General features: G+C 32.2%; 1 protein-coding gene across 1 annotated transcript; it reads right to left on the bottom strand.

Annotated features, from left to right (window-relative positions):
* Positions 1–4,784: 4,784 nt before the first annotated feature.
* On the bottom strand, positions 4,785–13,210 carry LOC132727468 (uncharacterized; the record flags this gene model as incomplete). Its single annotated transcript, XM_060712997.1, is given in 2 exon segments — positions 4,785–5,239; positions 13,053–13,210. Coding segments are annotated over 2 exon segments (477 nt in total), but the record flags the coding sequence as incomplete, so codon positions are not given.
* Positions 13,211–13,536: the final 326 nt, after the last annotated feature.

Below are 13,536 nucleotides of genomic sequence, written 5' to 3'. Positions count from 1 at the left end.
ATAAATGAATGAATATCATAAATCAGAACAACCTATGGCTACCATTAAATACAACTTGTGTTGTCGCTTTTTAGCTTAATTCCCTGTCTGTTGTCTAAGTTTTTTGCCGAAGGGGGGAAATTAAAACGTTTTCACAGAAGTGTTTAATGTAATGAAATTGGCTGCAGAGCTGGGACATCAGTTTCTTCGACTTCAGGTCCAGGTCATACTTTGTCATTATGTGTGAATATCAAACGTGTGTGTACACCATGGTTTAAATCGATAAAGGGAAATTAAATATAATTAGCAGAAGAGTATTAATGATAATTAATCAGAAAATATGTTTAGGTTCCCTAAGATCTAGATCAAGGCCCCACAAAGTCATTTAAAATCCTTAAATTAAGTATTTGTAAAAAGAAGAATCCTCGATCAAGACTACCAGCCAATATCGTAGGGTGATTTTTCCAAAACTGCACAGTCATATACCCAGCCCTTCAAGTTCTAAATGCATCAAGTTTTTGTCTTTCTTTTATTCCACGCCATGATAATGGCAAAGCAATGTGTCATGCACAAACTGACCTATATCTCCAAGGTATAGGTAACACTTAGAGGTCAGATATCAGCAGTTAGAGTTATTTGTAAGAAAGTTCGTCAGGCACATAACTCTTGTCATGCAGTCAGTTTGTAAAAGTGTTAAGCATAATGAGTCCTTGTTGTCCTTGCAGTTGTGATAATCAATGTTTCTAACTTTGTCAATAGAAATATGCTGCTTATGTCAAAAAATATGATAAACAAGATCAACAAGGAAAGGCGGCGTTCAACGAACGCATCCCCCATATGACCCAGCAACAAGAACCAGTGGCAAGGAGCCCGGTCGGACCCCAAACAAAAACAGGGCAGGGTACAAGGAATTCAAAGAAAACAAATAAATGATTGAATAGTAGGAAATAATTTGTACCTGATAAGGAAGTCAAAGAAACATATAAATGATTGAAAAACAGGCCCACAAAGTCAAAGGGCACAGGGGAAAAATACGGGAGTCCTGGGGAAGGGGGCGGATAAAGGAAAACCTATTGAACGTTATAAACTTTTAGTTTTCCAGTTTTGGGCTCCGTTACAGACTTTACTGAGAAATTTGTGTTCTGTTACTCTACAATTAAGGCCTTGTGATTTTTATCAAGAGCCGCTTACTTTAAACTGTTTTTTATTGAAAAAAGTTTACGAATACCAACTATGCTGCCCCATCATGACATCTCATTTTCATATTGTTTAGTGTTTTAACAAATATAGCGGTGGACATCCTTAAATTTCTTCAACGTCTTCTTTTGGATTTATTATAATTATTTGTCTGTAAATTCTTTTGCATTTTTAATAATGTGGGTCATCTTATTTACATCGACAATCAACAACTTAAAATCATTTTTCGGGAATTAAAATCCCGAGAGCATAGTTGTTTTGCATATAGCTTCATATTTTTTTTTACAAAATTAATACATGTTTCAATCATATAAAAAGATTATTTAATGGTTATTGACGACAAATGTTTGGGTAATATATTATTTAAACTGCCCACGATATAACAAGAAGACTTAGTGGACGTAACCGATACATTCCGAAGGATATTAGCAGAAATTTCAGCGGGTCACATGGCTTATTGGTTATTTTTGAAAAGAAATATAACTTTGAAAACACTCATTGCATAACTTTTAACATTACTCATCATTTACACTTTGAGGGCATATACCATTTTTAAAGATAATTTTTAATCTCTCGAACAAATATATGTAAAATGTTTTCGAATGTTTTAACTATTTTTTATATTTGCTCGTCTGTTTCGAAGAAAGTGTGGAGCTATTTTGGTCTTTGTGGCGGCGTCGTTGTCAAGCAAAACTTTATTGTAGGCCATTTTTTAAACATCAACACGAATCTTAGAATACTTTCTGATAGTGACAAGGCACATTTGTTAGACATCGGGCATTTTTCTGAAAGCTTAATTTCTAGAGTTATGTCTTTTGTTATTTTGTTTTTTGTCAAAATTGCTTGTTAAGTAGAATGTGATTTGGAAAAACTATGTAAAAACTCATAGCCAATATAAAACTTAAAATAGTTGATAATCATGATAATGAACAATTGAAAGAAAATGACATTTTTATAAAAGCAATGATGTAAAAAGTTATGTCCCTTTTATCTTAGAATGCTTGTGAAAATTTATGATTGATGGCCTTGTCCTTAACAGACAAATTATAACACAGCATGCTATGCTTTAGTTAATTTGAATGTGTAATTTTAGAAATAAATTGTTGCATATAATCATGATTAAATTTTTACCAAGGCAGTTTCTCAAGTTAACTTATCAAATGATTAAAAGGAACAGTCGATTATTGGCCTGTATTTATTTTCAGATTATGGTGCGAAAAGTATAGAGTATAAACGAGCATACTGTGCTATTCGGAACATGCTGGAGGAAAATTTAATAAGTTATTTTAGTGCAAGCAGGGTAATTTTTCCTTTCTATACAAGCATACAAGGGGCAGTATTAGGCTTATCGGCACATATTCAATATACACGTGTGTTACTATATACGCACTTCATATTCAAAATTTCCACACACATCTTAGCAAACATTCAATGAATAATGCGTAATTTTATTTTTTTAATTTATGTCTATTTTACATCTCTGAATGTTATTTAAGGCTCTTTCTTCTGAAACATTACAAAATATGAAAAAAAATCTGCACTTCATTTTTTTCACATTGCTTTTCTTTTACTTTTTCATTTCGTATTATTCTTTTTGTATATTCACCCGAAGAACTTCAGGACGAATCATGTATGGCGTTGTTCATCAGTCAGTCTGTATAAAATTGGTTTTACGTATAATAAGGTTTGAAGGATATAAATGATTTTATTTATATTTTGCATGCTACTATATCAAGTCAAAACACAGATAAAGTTGGAGTTTGGCTACAAACAATTTATTGTCATGAAAGATAAAGTTTTATCCATTATGCTTGAATTTAGTAAAAGGTGTTTTCTATGCGTACAACTATAATACGTATTGTTTAAGGATGCACCCTGTTGTCATCACTTCTATAAGGTAACAACAGCATAAGTTTAAGATATGACCTATTGATTTCGGAACCTGCTTAAGGGGACTCCACTGAGGTTTAAAAGCCTAAAAACATAATATTTGAATTACTTACACGAATGAGCTGATGCACTTTAAACAGACAAAATTACATGTATGACATCATTTAGCAAAAGATAATACATGTAAAACTGCTATCTGGACACCATGTCCCAGCTCATGCCCTACAGTTGGAATGTGAAAGTTTATACTGCTGAGCATTCCTGTCAACAAAATCTTAAAGCCTTTAATACAATATTCCACTGTGGTGTTCCCCGATTAAGGTCGGAAACTGGCCATGATAGAAGATTACAGTTGTTGTATAGTAAATATCTTTGTTGTCGGGATGAATTAAAAACAAAATTTTACGTTATGCTAGGAGGTCCAAATGACCATTTATTGACAGATACTTGTTGAAAATGCCTGTAACTAAGATGAAACTTTCAAATAAATAGTAATTCTTATTAGTTGCATTTTTTGTCACCCACTCAAAAACGAAAAATTAATTTTTTAAGCCATAGATGCGTTAACTATCTAACTAACTTGCTAACTTGATAGAATTTGTTCTTTTATCTCGCTTAACACTTTATTCGCGCGACAGTTAGTATGTTATCTTGTGCTACTAATATGCCACCATATACTAAGTACTTAATTTCTCTCCTTGAACAGCAACTCTTAGCATCAGATAATAAAGGACCAAAATGAGGCTACCGTAACATATACTATAGTATACTTTTATAATACTAAGGTTGGTTGCAATATAATGATTTGTCACAAGAAATAAAAATTATACTATACACGAATAACAAATGGTAAAATATATTTAAAGACAAGCGACGAGACACTTCGATAGTTTGCTCGTAATAGGGGTTTTTCTAATATTATGCAGACCCACGTGACAATACAAAAAACTTAATTATATATTCTTTCTTTGTGAACAGACCATGCACCACTACGCTAGATAAATACTTTGTAACCTTTTGTTAATTTTCGTTCTTGACCAACGTTTTTGATTGTCGGAGTACCCTCCCTTGTCGTTTTGTTCATATTCCTTCATATATATACTAGTATAACCCCCTGAGATCTAGAATGTTTAAATAATATGAACCATCGTTCCAATATATATTGTTGAGGAACCATATGAATGGGGTGTAATTAAGTTGTAACAAAATGGCACTGTTTAACACACGGATTTATATTGTAATATAAATCCGTGTTTAACACAAATGGTTCCAAAATGCTTCTTAATATTTTTGCAAAACAAAATACATATATAATGCGGCATATAAGAAGAAAAGACTAAAAAGAATAGTATTCGATTCAAATAGTGTGAATGGTTCCATGACTTCATACACCCAAAATTTCTGTTCATGCAAGAAGCGCACAAATCTAAATGCTACTAAAAAGAAAAACATGTATGTCGTTTATGGACATATAAACAGTTTTGCAATTAAGCTCTGGTTAATTGTGTTAGGGCTGTTTCGAAAGTCCGTAATAAGAATAATGTAAATTTTACTATTTCAATGAACTAAAGCAGTTGGCCAATGTCAGCTGCACTCTGTCGTAACACAATTTCTTCCTGTGATGACAACGTATGCCCAAGTTTCTGTTATTTGCCCGAAGGATCAAGGACAGTGCATACTGTGAAGCATTTCCCCAGTGCGGTAAGTAACGATGCAGTCCCTTTGCAAAAAAGTCGATCTTCATATGCTTTGGTTACTCTAGGACCTCCAGTCGGTTCGCAGATGCAACAGCCAATATTATGGAAGCCTTGTTTACATTTAGGGTAGCATAATGCACCGTATTTGTCCTCATTACTTTTACAGTGTTGTCTTTGCATCAATGAAACCTTAATACCAACACCAGTTTTTCGGCATGTACATCCATCATCATGGTAACCACTTCTGCATTTGTGGCAACAACCCCATAGTGTGCAACAGCAACCTTTACCATAAACGTGAGCATCATTCCAGCAGCTTGATCCGTCGTCTCGTAGTCCAGAAGGACACGGGGTTTTATCAGGGATTCGACCTACTCCTCTACCATAGGAATCTAGCCAACAGCTTGTACCATCATCTCTTTGTCCGGCCGGACAAGGTTGCTTTGCTGCATTTTCAAAAACTGTTTCACACTCACCTAAAGATAATTAAAAATATTATTATTATTTTAAGTATTATTATTATTATTATCATTATTATCCTGATAAAATATCATTTCAATTAAAGATACAGCACTGGGCCTATTTTTATTTGACGGGATAAGAATTTTTGTATTTTCTGATCGCAGATCAGATAATACATAGCTTACATCCACGGTCATACAAAAAATTTCCTAACAGTCCTAACAACGCAAATTAGTTCTCACTCAAAACTGCTTAAAAACCAGCAATTTAAAAGAAAGAACAATTTTTTGTTACAAGTGTCCAACAAATTACTACACCTTCAAACTTTTAAAGTAGCGTTGGCTTATAGAGTTTTCAATAAACGCACACTCACAAATTACGCGGCTGAATATGATTTTAATCAATGAAAATGCTATTTTTAGCGATGTCGATTACCGAATACTACACAAATAAATCTGACTGCCGAGTAGTTGAATATATAGTTTATTCATGTTGGACTGTTTGGGCGAGAAGATTTTTGCTAAATTATTTACTTCAATTGTAAACAACAGGTTTACCATGAACAAAATACCTCGAAATTACCCTAACCCGAAATGCAATGGAAATTCTAAATTTAGAATCACTTGATTTTATTCAGCTTCAGATTTTAAAACTTCTCCGTGGTGCAGGGGTAACGCATTCGTTTGATGTGTGAGAGGTCTGGAGTTCAAATCCCAGTCGAGTCAACATATTTTTAATTCTTTTTTTTTTTAGTGTCTTTGTTAAGGAAATAGCCACGATATGCAAGGATAAAGTGTGGCTATCATAAAAAATTAACATAAATTTGTTTTTGATGCAACTCTAGTTATGCAAAATTCCGTATGTATCAAACTCTGGTGCCCTGCAAGATGACTTATAGTACATTAAAATAAACTTATACAGGAAAACACATATAGACGCTGGGCTAGCATAACCCCCCTTACCCCCCTGGGTATTTTTGTACACCTATATAGTATTGAAGCTTAGGGTATGTGCTATCGATTGGCACTTGTTGTTTAGCTGAAACGTTTACCATGAATCAAATAGAACAAGTTGATTATCTCCTCTTGAATCATATTTTTTCTATATAAGTTTTATAAGATTTCTTCAGATATCTTCTCTATGACAGAGTAAATTTGTGATCTAAACATTATTTTGAGTTGTAAATATATGTTTTATGTTTTATACAAACAGTTTTTAGTTTTAACATAAAAGTAACATACTTAATGGTGTCCGCTATTTTAAAATGGCCGCCAATTACTGAACAGATAAACAATTCATAACAATATTTAATGTGTTTAAACCCATTTATACATAGTTTGATGTAATTATTTATGATATATGATATGCTTAGTGAAACTAAGTCTGTTCTAGGTAGAATTTTAAATGTTGTGCAGTTGAATATTATTTTAATTTTAAAGAGATATGAACCATAAATATTTGGGGTCGATTTGAGCTGCCTTTAAATTTTGATAAGATACTTTTAATTGAATTTCATGCGAATATTGACTTTTTGTCCTCTCTAGAATCTTACTCTCACTTATATGAAAAACAATTTGAAAAGTTGGTAGTTGACTTATCCGTTCCGTTCTGTTTCTGTATATCCATATGACTATAATGAATTGTAGAGCTTACCCGCACCACAATGACTATTTGACAGAGGCTGCTCGTTGAATTCCACCAAAGGAAACTATTCTTACTCTTATTTTATTTAAAATGACTTAAGTCTTTTGTTGGTAGTTTTTTATTATTATTAGAATAATAATTGAGATTAATGTATTACATTTCATTATCATAGTTACTCCCCTTTAAAAAACATTATAAAGTTACTTCCCCTATTTTCATTGCGCCATTACAACAAAAAAGCAGATAACAGTATGCTTAAGTAATAGTATGCTTTCCCCTTAAAATCAATTGTTTTCAAGTGATTTTGTTGAATAAATCTTTATTGAAATGCAACACAGCATATGACAGCATAAGACACTGATGAATCATTTCGGACATTGTCAGTCATACTCCTCTCAGATTTTGGAGTTGGAAACTGTGTAACAGTACTCTTGATCGGAACATTGTTCTCCTTGATGCAATTTCTGTAAAAGCAATTTGAAAACAAATTTGTGCTGGGACCATTTCCATCTAATCCATCTAAATAACAACCCATACGGCACACATAATTGTTTATCAAGAAAGAGAACAGCCGTAAGATGATGATGATGATGACACTAAAACAGAACAAACATCCACTAATATATCAGATATACCACGACTAAGGCATGCACTGTTAAATACAATTCTGAAGAATTGGCTGAATGCTAAATTACTGGGAAATAAGAACCATTTATCAATACTTATAAGTTTTGACAAAGGAAATGTTTCGGGTTTAGCTGTTTCATCTGACTTTCTCTAGTTCATGTGTACATGACAAGCAGATTGTTTTAAGTTAGGCTGGCTGGATCTCTCTAACCTCTGAGTTGCAAGATCAAACATCCTCTACAGAAGAGTGCATGTCTAACAATGTACTTTAATTGCCCAAAGTACAAAAAATGCAACTGTTAAGAAAATTCTAGAAATTTCAAGTGTTTCAAGAGCTGTAAACCAACAATACACATTTGTGACATTTGATTTGGCTGCTGCTAAAAGGCATATTCTACAGTATGGAAAATCCGACTAAGTACAGTGATACTATCATACATTTAGGGGCTTTTCGTTTGCTAGGTTCATACCTAGGGGCGATTGGCAAACGGCTTCGTGGAAGTGGTTTCTCAGAAATCCTGATAGAGAAGAGTGAATCACTATGTTAATGTGTTTACAGTTGAAGCTCTCGAAAGATTGCTTTTTGAAGATTTTGTAGCACTAGTTATCCAAATCCACAACTCTAGTGCAGTTGAAGATATCAAACAAGCGTTAAATGTGTTAGCTGAGAATCAAAGACGTGAACACCTTGAAGATGTGTTAGATAATGATTCTGTCATTGTACTTTACAAGAGGTATCAAGAGTTCAAGGAAGACGTCGGAAAAGGTCACTTAGGGAAGACAGCACAGATTTGAAGGGATTTATTGTTAAGATTTGGCAGCTTCTTCGTTTTATGAGAGCAACGAAGGAAAATAATCTTGACCTATACATATCAACATTATAAAATATGCTACAATTATGTTTTGCATATGATTATCAAATCTATACAAAATATCTATTTGTATATGTTCTTATGTTGATAAATTGATTCAACACACCGGATCAAGAAAGCCTCTTCAAAATAACGGTTTCAGTGCAAGCAGATCCAATGTGCCTGGCTCTGAAATGCTGTTAATATACCTATAGAGCAAATAATAAACAGATGTGCAAAGTCTCGTTGAGGCATAATAGGATTGGCAGCAGAAACTTTGCTGCCTACTACAGATGGAGTCAAACACAACACTCGAGAGCCAGCTATGTTGAGGCTACATTCCGCATGGCCGGCATATCAGCGGATTCTTCTACACACATTGATACACAACCAGCAAATATAGCTGCATTTGAAAAAAATGTCACGAAACTCAAAGAATCAATAACTAACTTTATGAATCCATTTGCAACAGATAATTGGGATGTGTTTATTTGTTTAAGTTTAGGGGCTCCTGCACCAGAGGAGATCGAAAAGAGTCTGTTTGATGCCTACCGAAATAGACTTGAAGCACACAAAAAGCTCGCCCAAGAACGTCTGGTTGATAAAACTGTTAGTTTTTATGCTCCACTGAAGAAGCAAAACTGAAAAACCTTTGCCGATACAAAGAAAGTTAAGAAAGAGACATAAACTCAGAAACAATCTTGTTGAAGTTAAGGCCGCTGACAATGTCTTCGGTCAGCTTATCATGTTATCAGAAGAAAATGACATTATCCTTGAAAAGACCCTTACGTACCCGCTTGGACCAGTGCCTTGGTCTCTAGCTACAGCAGATAACTTACCAACAAAGACTGCCAAGGCAAAACTAATGCATGATTTTGAAGGTCATTATACAATGACCAGAGGACAGGTAACAAAAACATAAGATTGATATTAGAAGAATTGTCTAAAGATAAATATGCAGGGAAATTGGACAGAAGGAGAACCTTGTGCTTGTGAAGAGACACGTGTATGCCTCTAATGTAAAGATGGAAAAGTAGAAGTAATACCGATTCCAGATCTACATATGTCTCAGGAGGAAGCCGATACCAGAATTATGCTACATATGGAACATGCGGCTGAAAATGATGACTAAGCAATACGATATCCTGATACTAATGTTATTTTACTTCTAACGTAAGCACAGTCTATCAACAGATTAATACTATTTGACACTGGTAAGCCTAATATTAATAATAGAAGATTGTTGAAAGAAAATAAAATCATTGATAGACAAGGAGAAGATCTTTGCAAAGCATTGATTGGGCTACATAGTTTCACTGGATGTGATACCACGAGCCCTTTTTCATGAGGGGGAAATTAAAGCCGTATTATTTTTTTTAATATATATCCTGAATATATACTTATAACCAGTCTTCAAGAGAATGGGCAAGAGTGTTGATATTCAAGAAGAAGATTTCAAAATTCTAGAACAATTTGTTTGCATTTTACAAATAAAGTGACATAAATTAGTTGCGCGTTGACATTTTCAGACAAAATTTTAGACCAAATGCAGACATACTTACAATTACCTATTGACTTGCGTTCAATACCACCATATCTTTCCACATTAAAGATGCATATTTTTATATCAAATTACCAAGTATTTGTGTGGTGAAATGCCTTTTGTCAATTCCCAACTATTCCAAGTCCTGATAGATATGGTCGGAATACTGGTACAACTAGAGGTCTCACATATACATTTTACCTGGACAGAGGAAAATATACTACCACCAGGATTAATTGAAATCATAGGTAATAAAAATGCTAGTGAAGTGTTAAAAATGATAAAAATGAAGAAGGTGATCTAGAGGAAATTGAGATGGAAATTTATATTGGTGTAATTTTCGAAGAAGATTTCGAGTAATAATTATGTGACTAAAAAGCTGTATTGCAAAACATTGGAAGGGGTGGGGGGTAATTTATATTCTTTAATAGCATTATCATTAACCCAAATTGAACAACAGAAAAGTCTATTTAACTTCTATAATATTTATACAAACAACTTTTTATGATTAAGTGATGTTTTGCTTTTTTTTAAAACAAAACCACAAAGTTTATATTAAAATGTTAATAAAATAAGAGGAAAATGGCGGCCATTTTGAATTTGGCGGCCATTTGGAAAAGTAATAACATCAATGAATTATGAAGTAAATCATTTTGGAGACCTTGTCTATGATATAAAACAAAAACGGACTACATAACAATTCATTTGGTTAAAAAATTAATGGTTATTTCAATTAGGCTGTTTATTAAAAAATTGTGACAGGGGCAGATATTTCACATTGGTTTGTGTCTTAATGGTAAACGTTTCAGTCAGACAACAAGTTGCAAATGTCTTCCTATATGTTTATCTTTAAAACAACATGGGTCCCATAAAATACCCAGAGGGGGTAACCTTTTCCATTTCCAGCTCATACTCTAATACAGATATACAGTACGATTTAGATTGCAGGGATCAGAAAACACCACTGAGCTTGCAGCCCTTTGATTTTATTCGAGATTTGTTTGCATTTTTATGTATGTCTTGTCTTGTGTGCTTATTTTAATATCATATCTTCTACCCGTTTTTTCAAGAATCATCATTTTCAGTATGTTAAATGATTGATTTAAAATTGAAATACGTTGCAGCGATTTTCACTCAAATCAGACTAAGAACCGAACAAAGAAAAACTAGTTTAATTATGTGCATGTTTCCTTATATACTTTGAAGATGTTATTATTATATGAGTTTTACTTCATCTATGTACAATTATAAGTCTTATGTGTTCTTTTTAACTCAATTGAGCTCCTATAAGAACATCTTTTTGGTTGTATGATTGATTTTATGTACTTGTAACACACTAAAATTCATGGAGTGTTCAAATGTAAATTCATGCATCTAGAACGTTTTATCGTTCAATAATTTGAAAAACACGAAGACATGAAAGTTAACGGTTATATAGACATGTGAGCTTTATTTTAAAACATTTTTATTAAATTCCGTTCACATTTTGTCTTTATAGCTCTCTATACATTGTCTGCTCGTAAAACTGTTATACAGAAATGGTTGGGAATGTCATTTAAATACGGTCTGATATTTAAAATTGTTTATCCCAAAGATAGGGTGTAAAGACTTTTTTGATGAAATCTGTCTTTTGTATGGACTGTATGAATTGTCTTAGTCATTAGATATTCGTTGGTTTGATAAATGCAAACGTGTATCAAAATTGTTGCTAAAATGAAAGAAAAAACAATGATACCGATGCAAGATATATCATTAAGCGAATAGCAAATATCTTTTGTAAGAAAAAAACAGATTTTCAGAAAATATTTCGCATGCAATGCGATATTTTCTTGCTTAAACGGTATCCAAATTACAAGGCACTGTCTTTTGCAAATGTCGTCACTGATATCATCTACATGTATTGAGTATCAGTTATGGTGACTTTATTTTTTTTCATTGTCTGCATTTTTTTTTACAGATTATAAAATAATATTGTAAACAACATTTTCTGTATTTGATATTAGACCACAAAATCTTACTGTTTGATAAAATGCATGCATTATAAAATTTGTATGCATTTGACAACAGTGTAAATGGAAATGACAACGAGACGTACGAACATATTGCATGCATATTTCACCATTTCATTCTTGTAAGAAATTTATGAATACAAATATTACCCTGCTGAGAGTGTACACATTTGGAGCTGGATATGTGGACATTTCCTTTTTACATGTTATCAATTATTATCTTTCAGTTCCTTTTAAACCCCTGTTATACTACTTAAAGGAAATAAACATGTATTCTAAGATTTAACTAACTCACTATTATGACCTTGTCCTAAATCTTTTTTATGTTCAAAAATCTTATATTAACAATTAAAGTGTTCGTTGTGGTATGGCCCAGTTATATGTCAATGTGCGGTTAACCCAATAAATAAAAAACGAACAATTATAATATCACATTAAAGGCTCACTATGCCCCTGAAGTGCTTTTATTTTTATTTCTGAAAGGCTTTTTATTACTGTTGTACTTTTACAATAGTTTACAATAGGTTACTCATTGGCCAACTACCTGAACTTTTATTTTTTTCTGTTCCTTTTTGGCAAATAGTTTAGTTATAGAGAGTTAGTATAATGTATGGAAGTCAAAAAACTGTTTTGTTTATATTTTGCTACTTTTATGGGGAAAACATATATATACATATACTGTATCACGTGTATTAATATTTAAAGCGCTTTTGGTATATGTTCGTAAATTTATGATACTACAAAAATCAAGAGATAAGAAAACACAGTATATGATTTGTTGAAAGACGTAAAAATTTCATTTTGCATAGTTTAATAAATTCCATAAATATATACATTTGCATATATAAAAAGAAAACTATTATCACACTTTTCTGTATTGAAAATAATTGATGTAAAATACCCTAGGATTTTTTATTTTTGTTTGATTCTCTGAAATAATATTTTTATTTTCATCTTATTATGTAACAGTTACAAATTCAGGAGTTTTATGTCATAAGATAAATGTAGAACCCAATTTTACATTCAAGATAAGATCTTTCAATCAATATAGTAAATTAATTTCATAGAGACTTATAGACAAAATATGCATAAATATTTATTAGAACATGACATTATATAAATAAATTTAATAATAAAGGTAAAAAAGTCTTACCATATATTTGATTTATCTTCATGCAAGAAAGGAAAAAAAAGTGAAACAAGAATATAGAATGCCATCTTTAGTTAGTTTTGAAGTTACTATAAAAATCACTTCATTTAATAACATGCAAAAATTTACCTGGTTTTTATAGACAAATACCCGGATGTATACCAGCAGAACGTGCAGTTTGTTTAACTAAAATGGAATTCGACAAAACACATGCCTTTATTACCATATCCACAGGTGGAATATATAATTAATTTAACACATATCTACGTATCTACGTAATTCTAAATTCTAGGTCGGTCTATTCATCTTGTTTTCGTCTAAGAATATACATTAGAGATAATGCATAGAAAATATTGGTCGAGGTCATGTAATGTAAAGTTTCTAGTTCATGCACAGAAAAATAAACAACAAAATAACCTTGACTTTTTTGTCTAAAAATGGTTCATATAATTTATTATATTGTATGAATCATATTTATAACATAGAT

The sequence above is a fragment of the Ruditapes philippinarum genome, unplaced genomic scaffold, assembly GCF_026571515.1.
Source record: "Ruditapes philippinarum isolate M1 unplaced genomic scaffold, ASM2657151v2 ctg6055_1_1_1_1, whole genome shotgun sequence".
NCBI lineage: Eukaryota > Metazoa > Mollusca > Bivalvia > Venerida > Veneridae > Ruditapes > Ruditapes philippinarum.
Note: the sequence above shows the minus strand (reverse complement) of the source record. Positions and strands in the feature narration are given on the sequence as shown.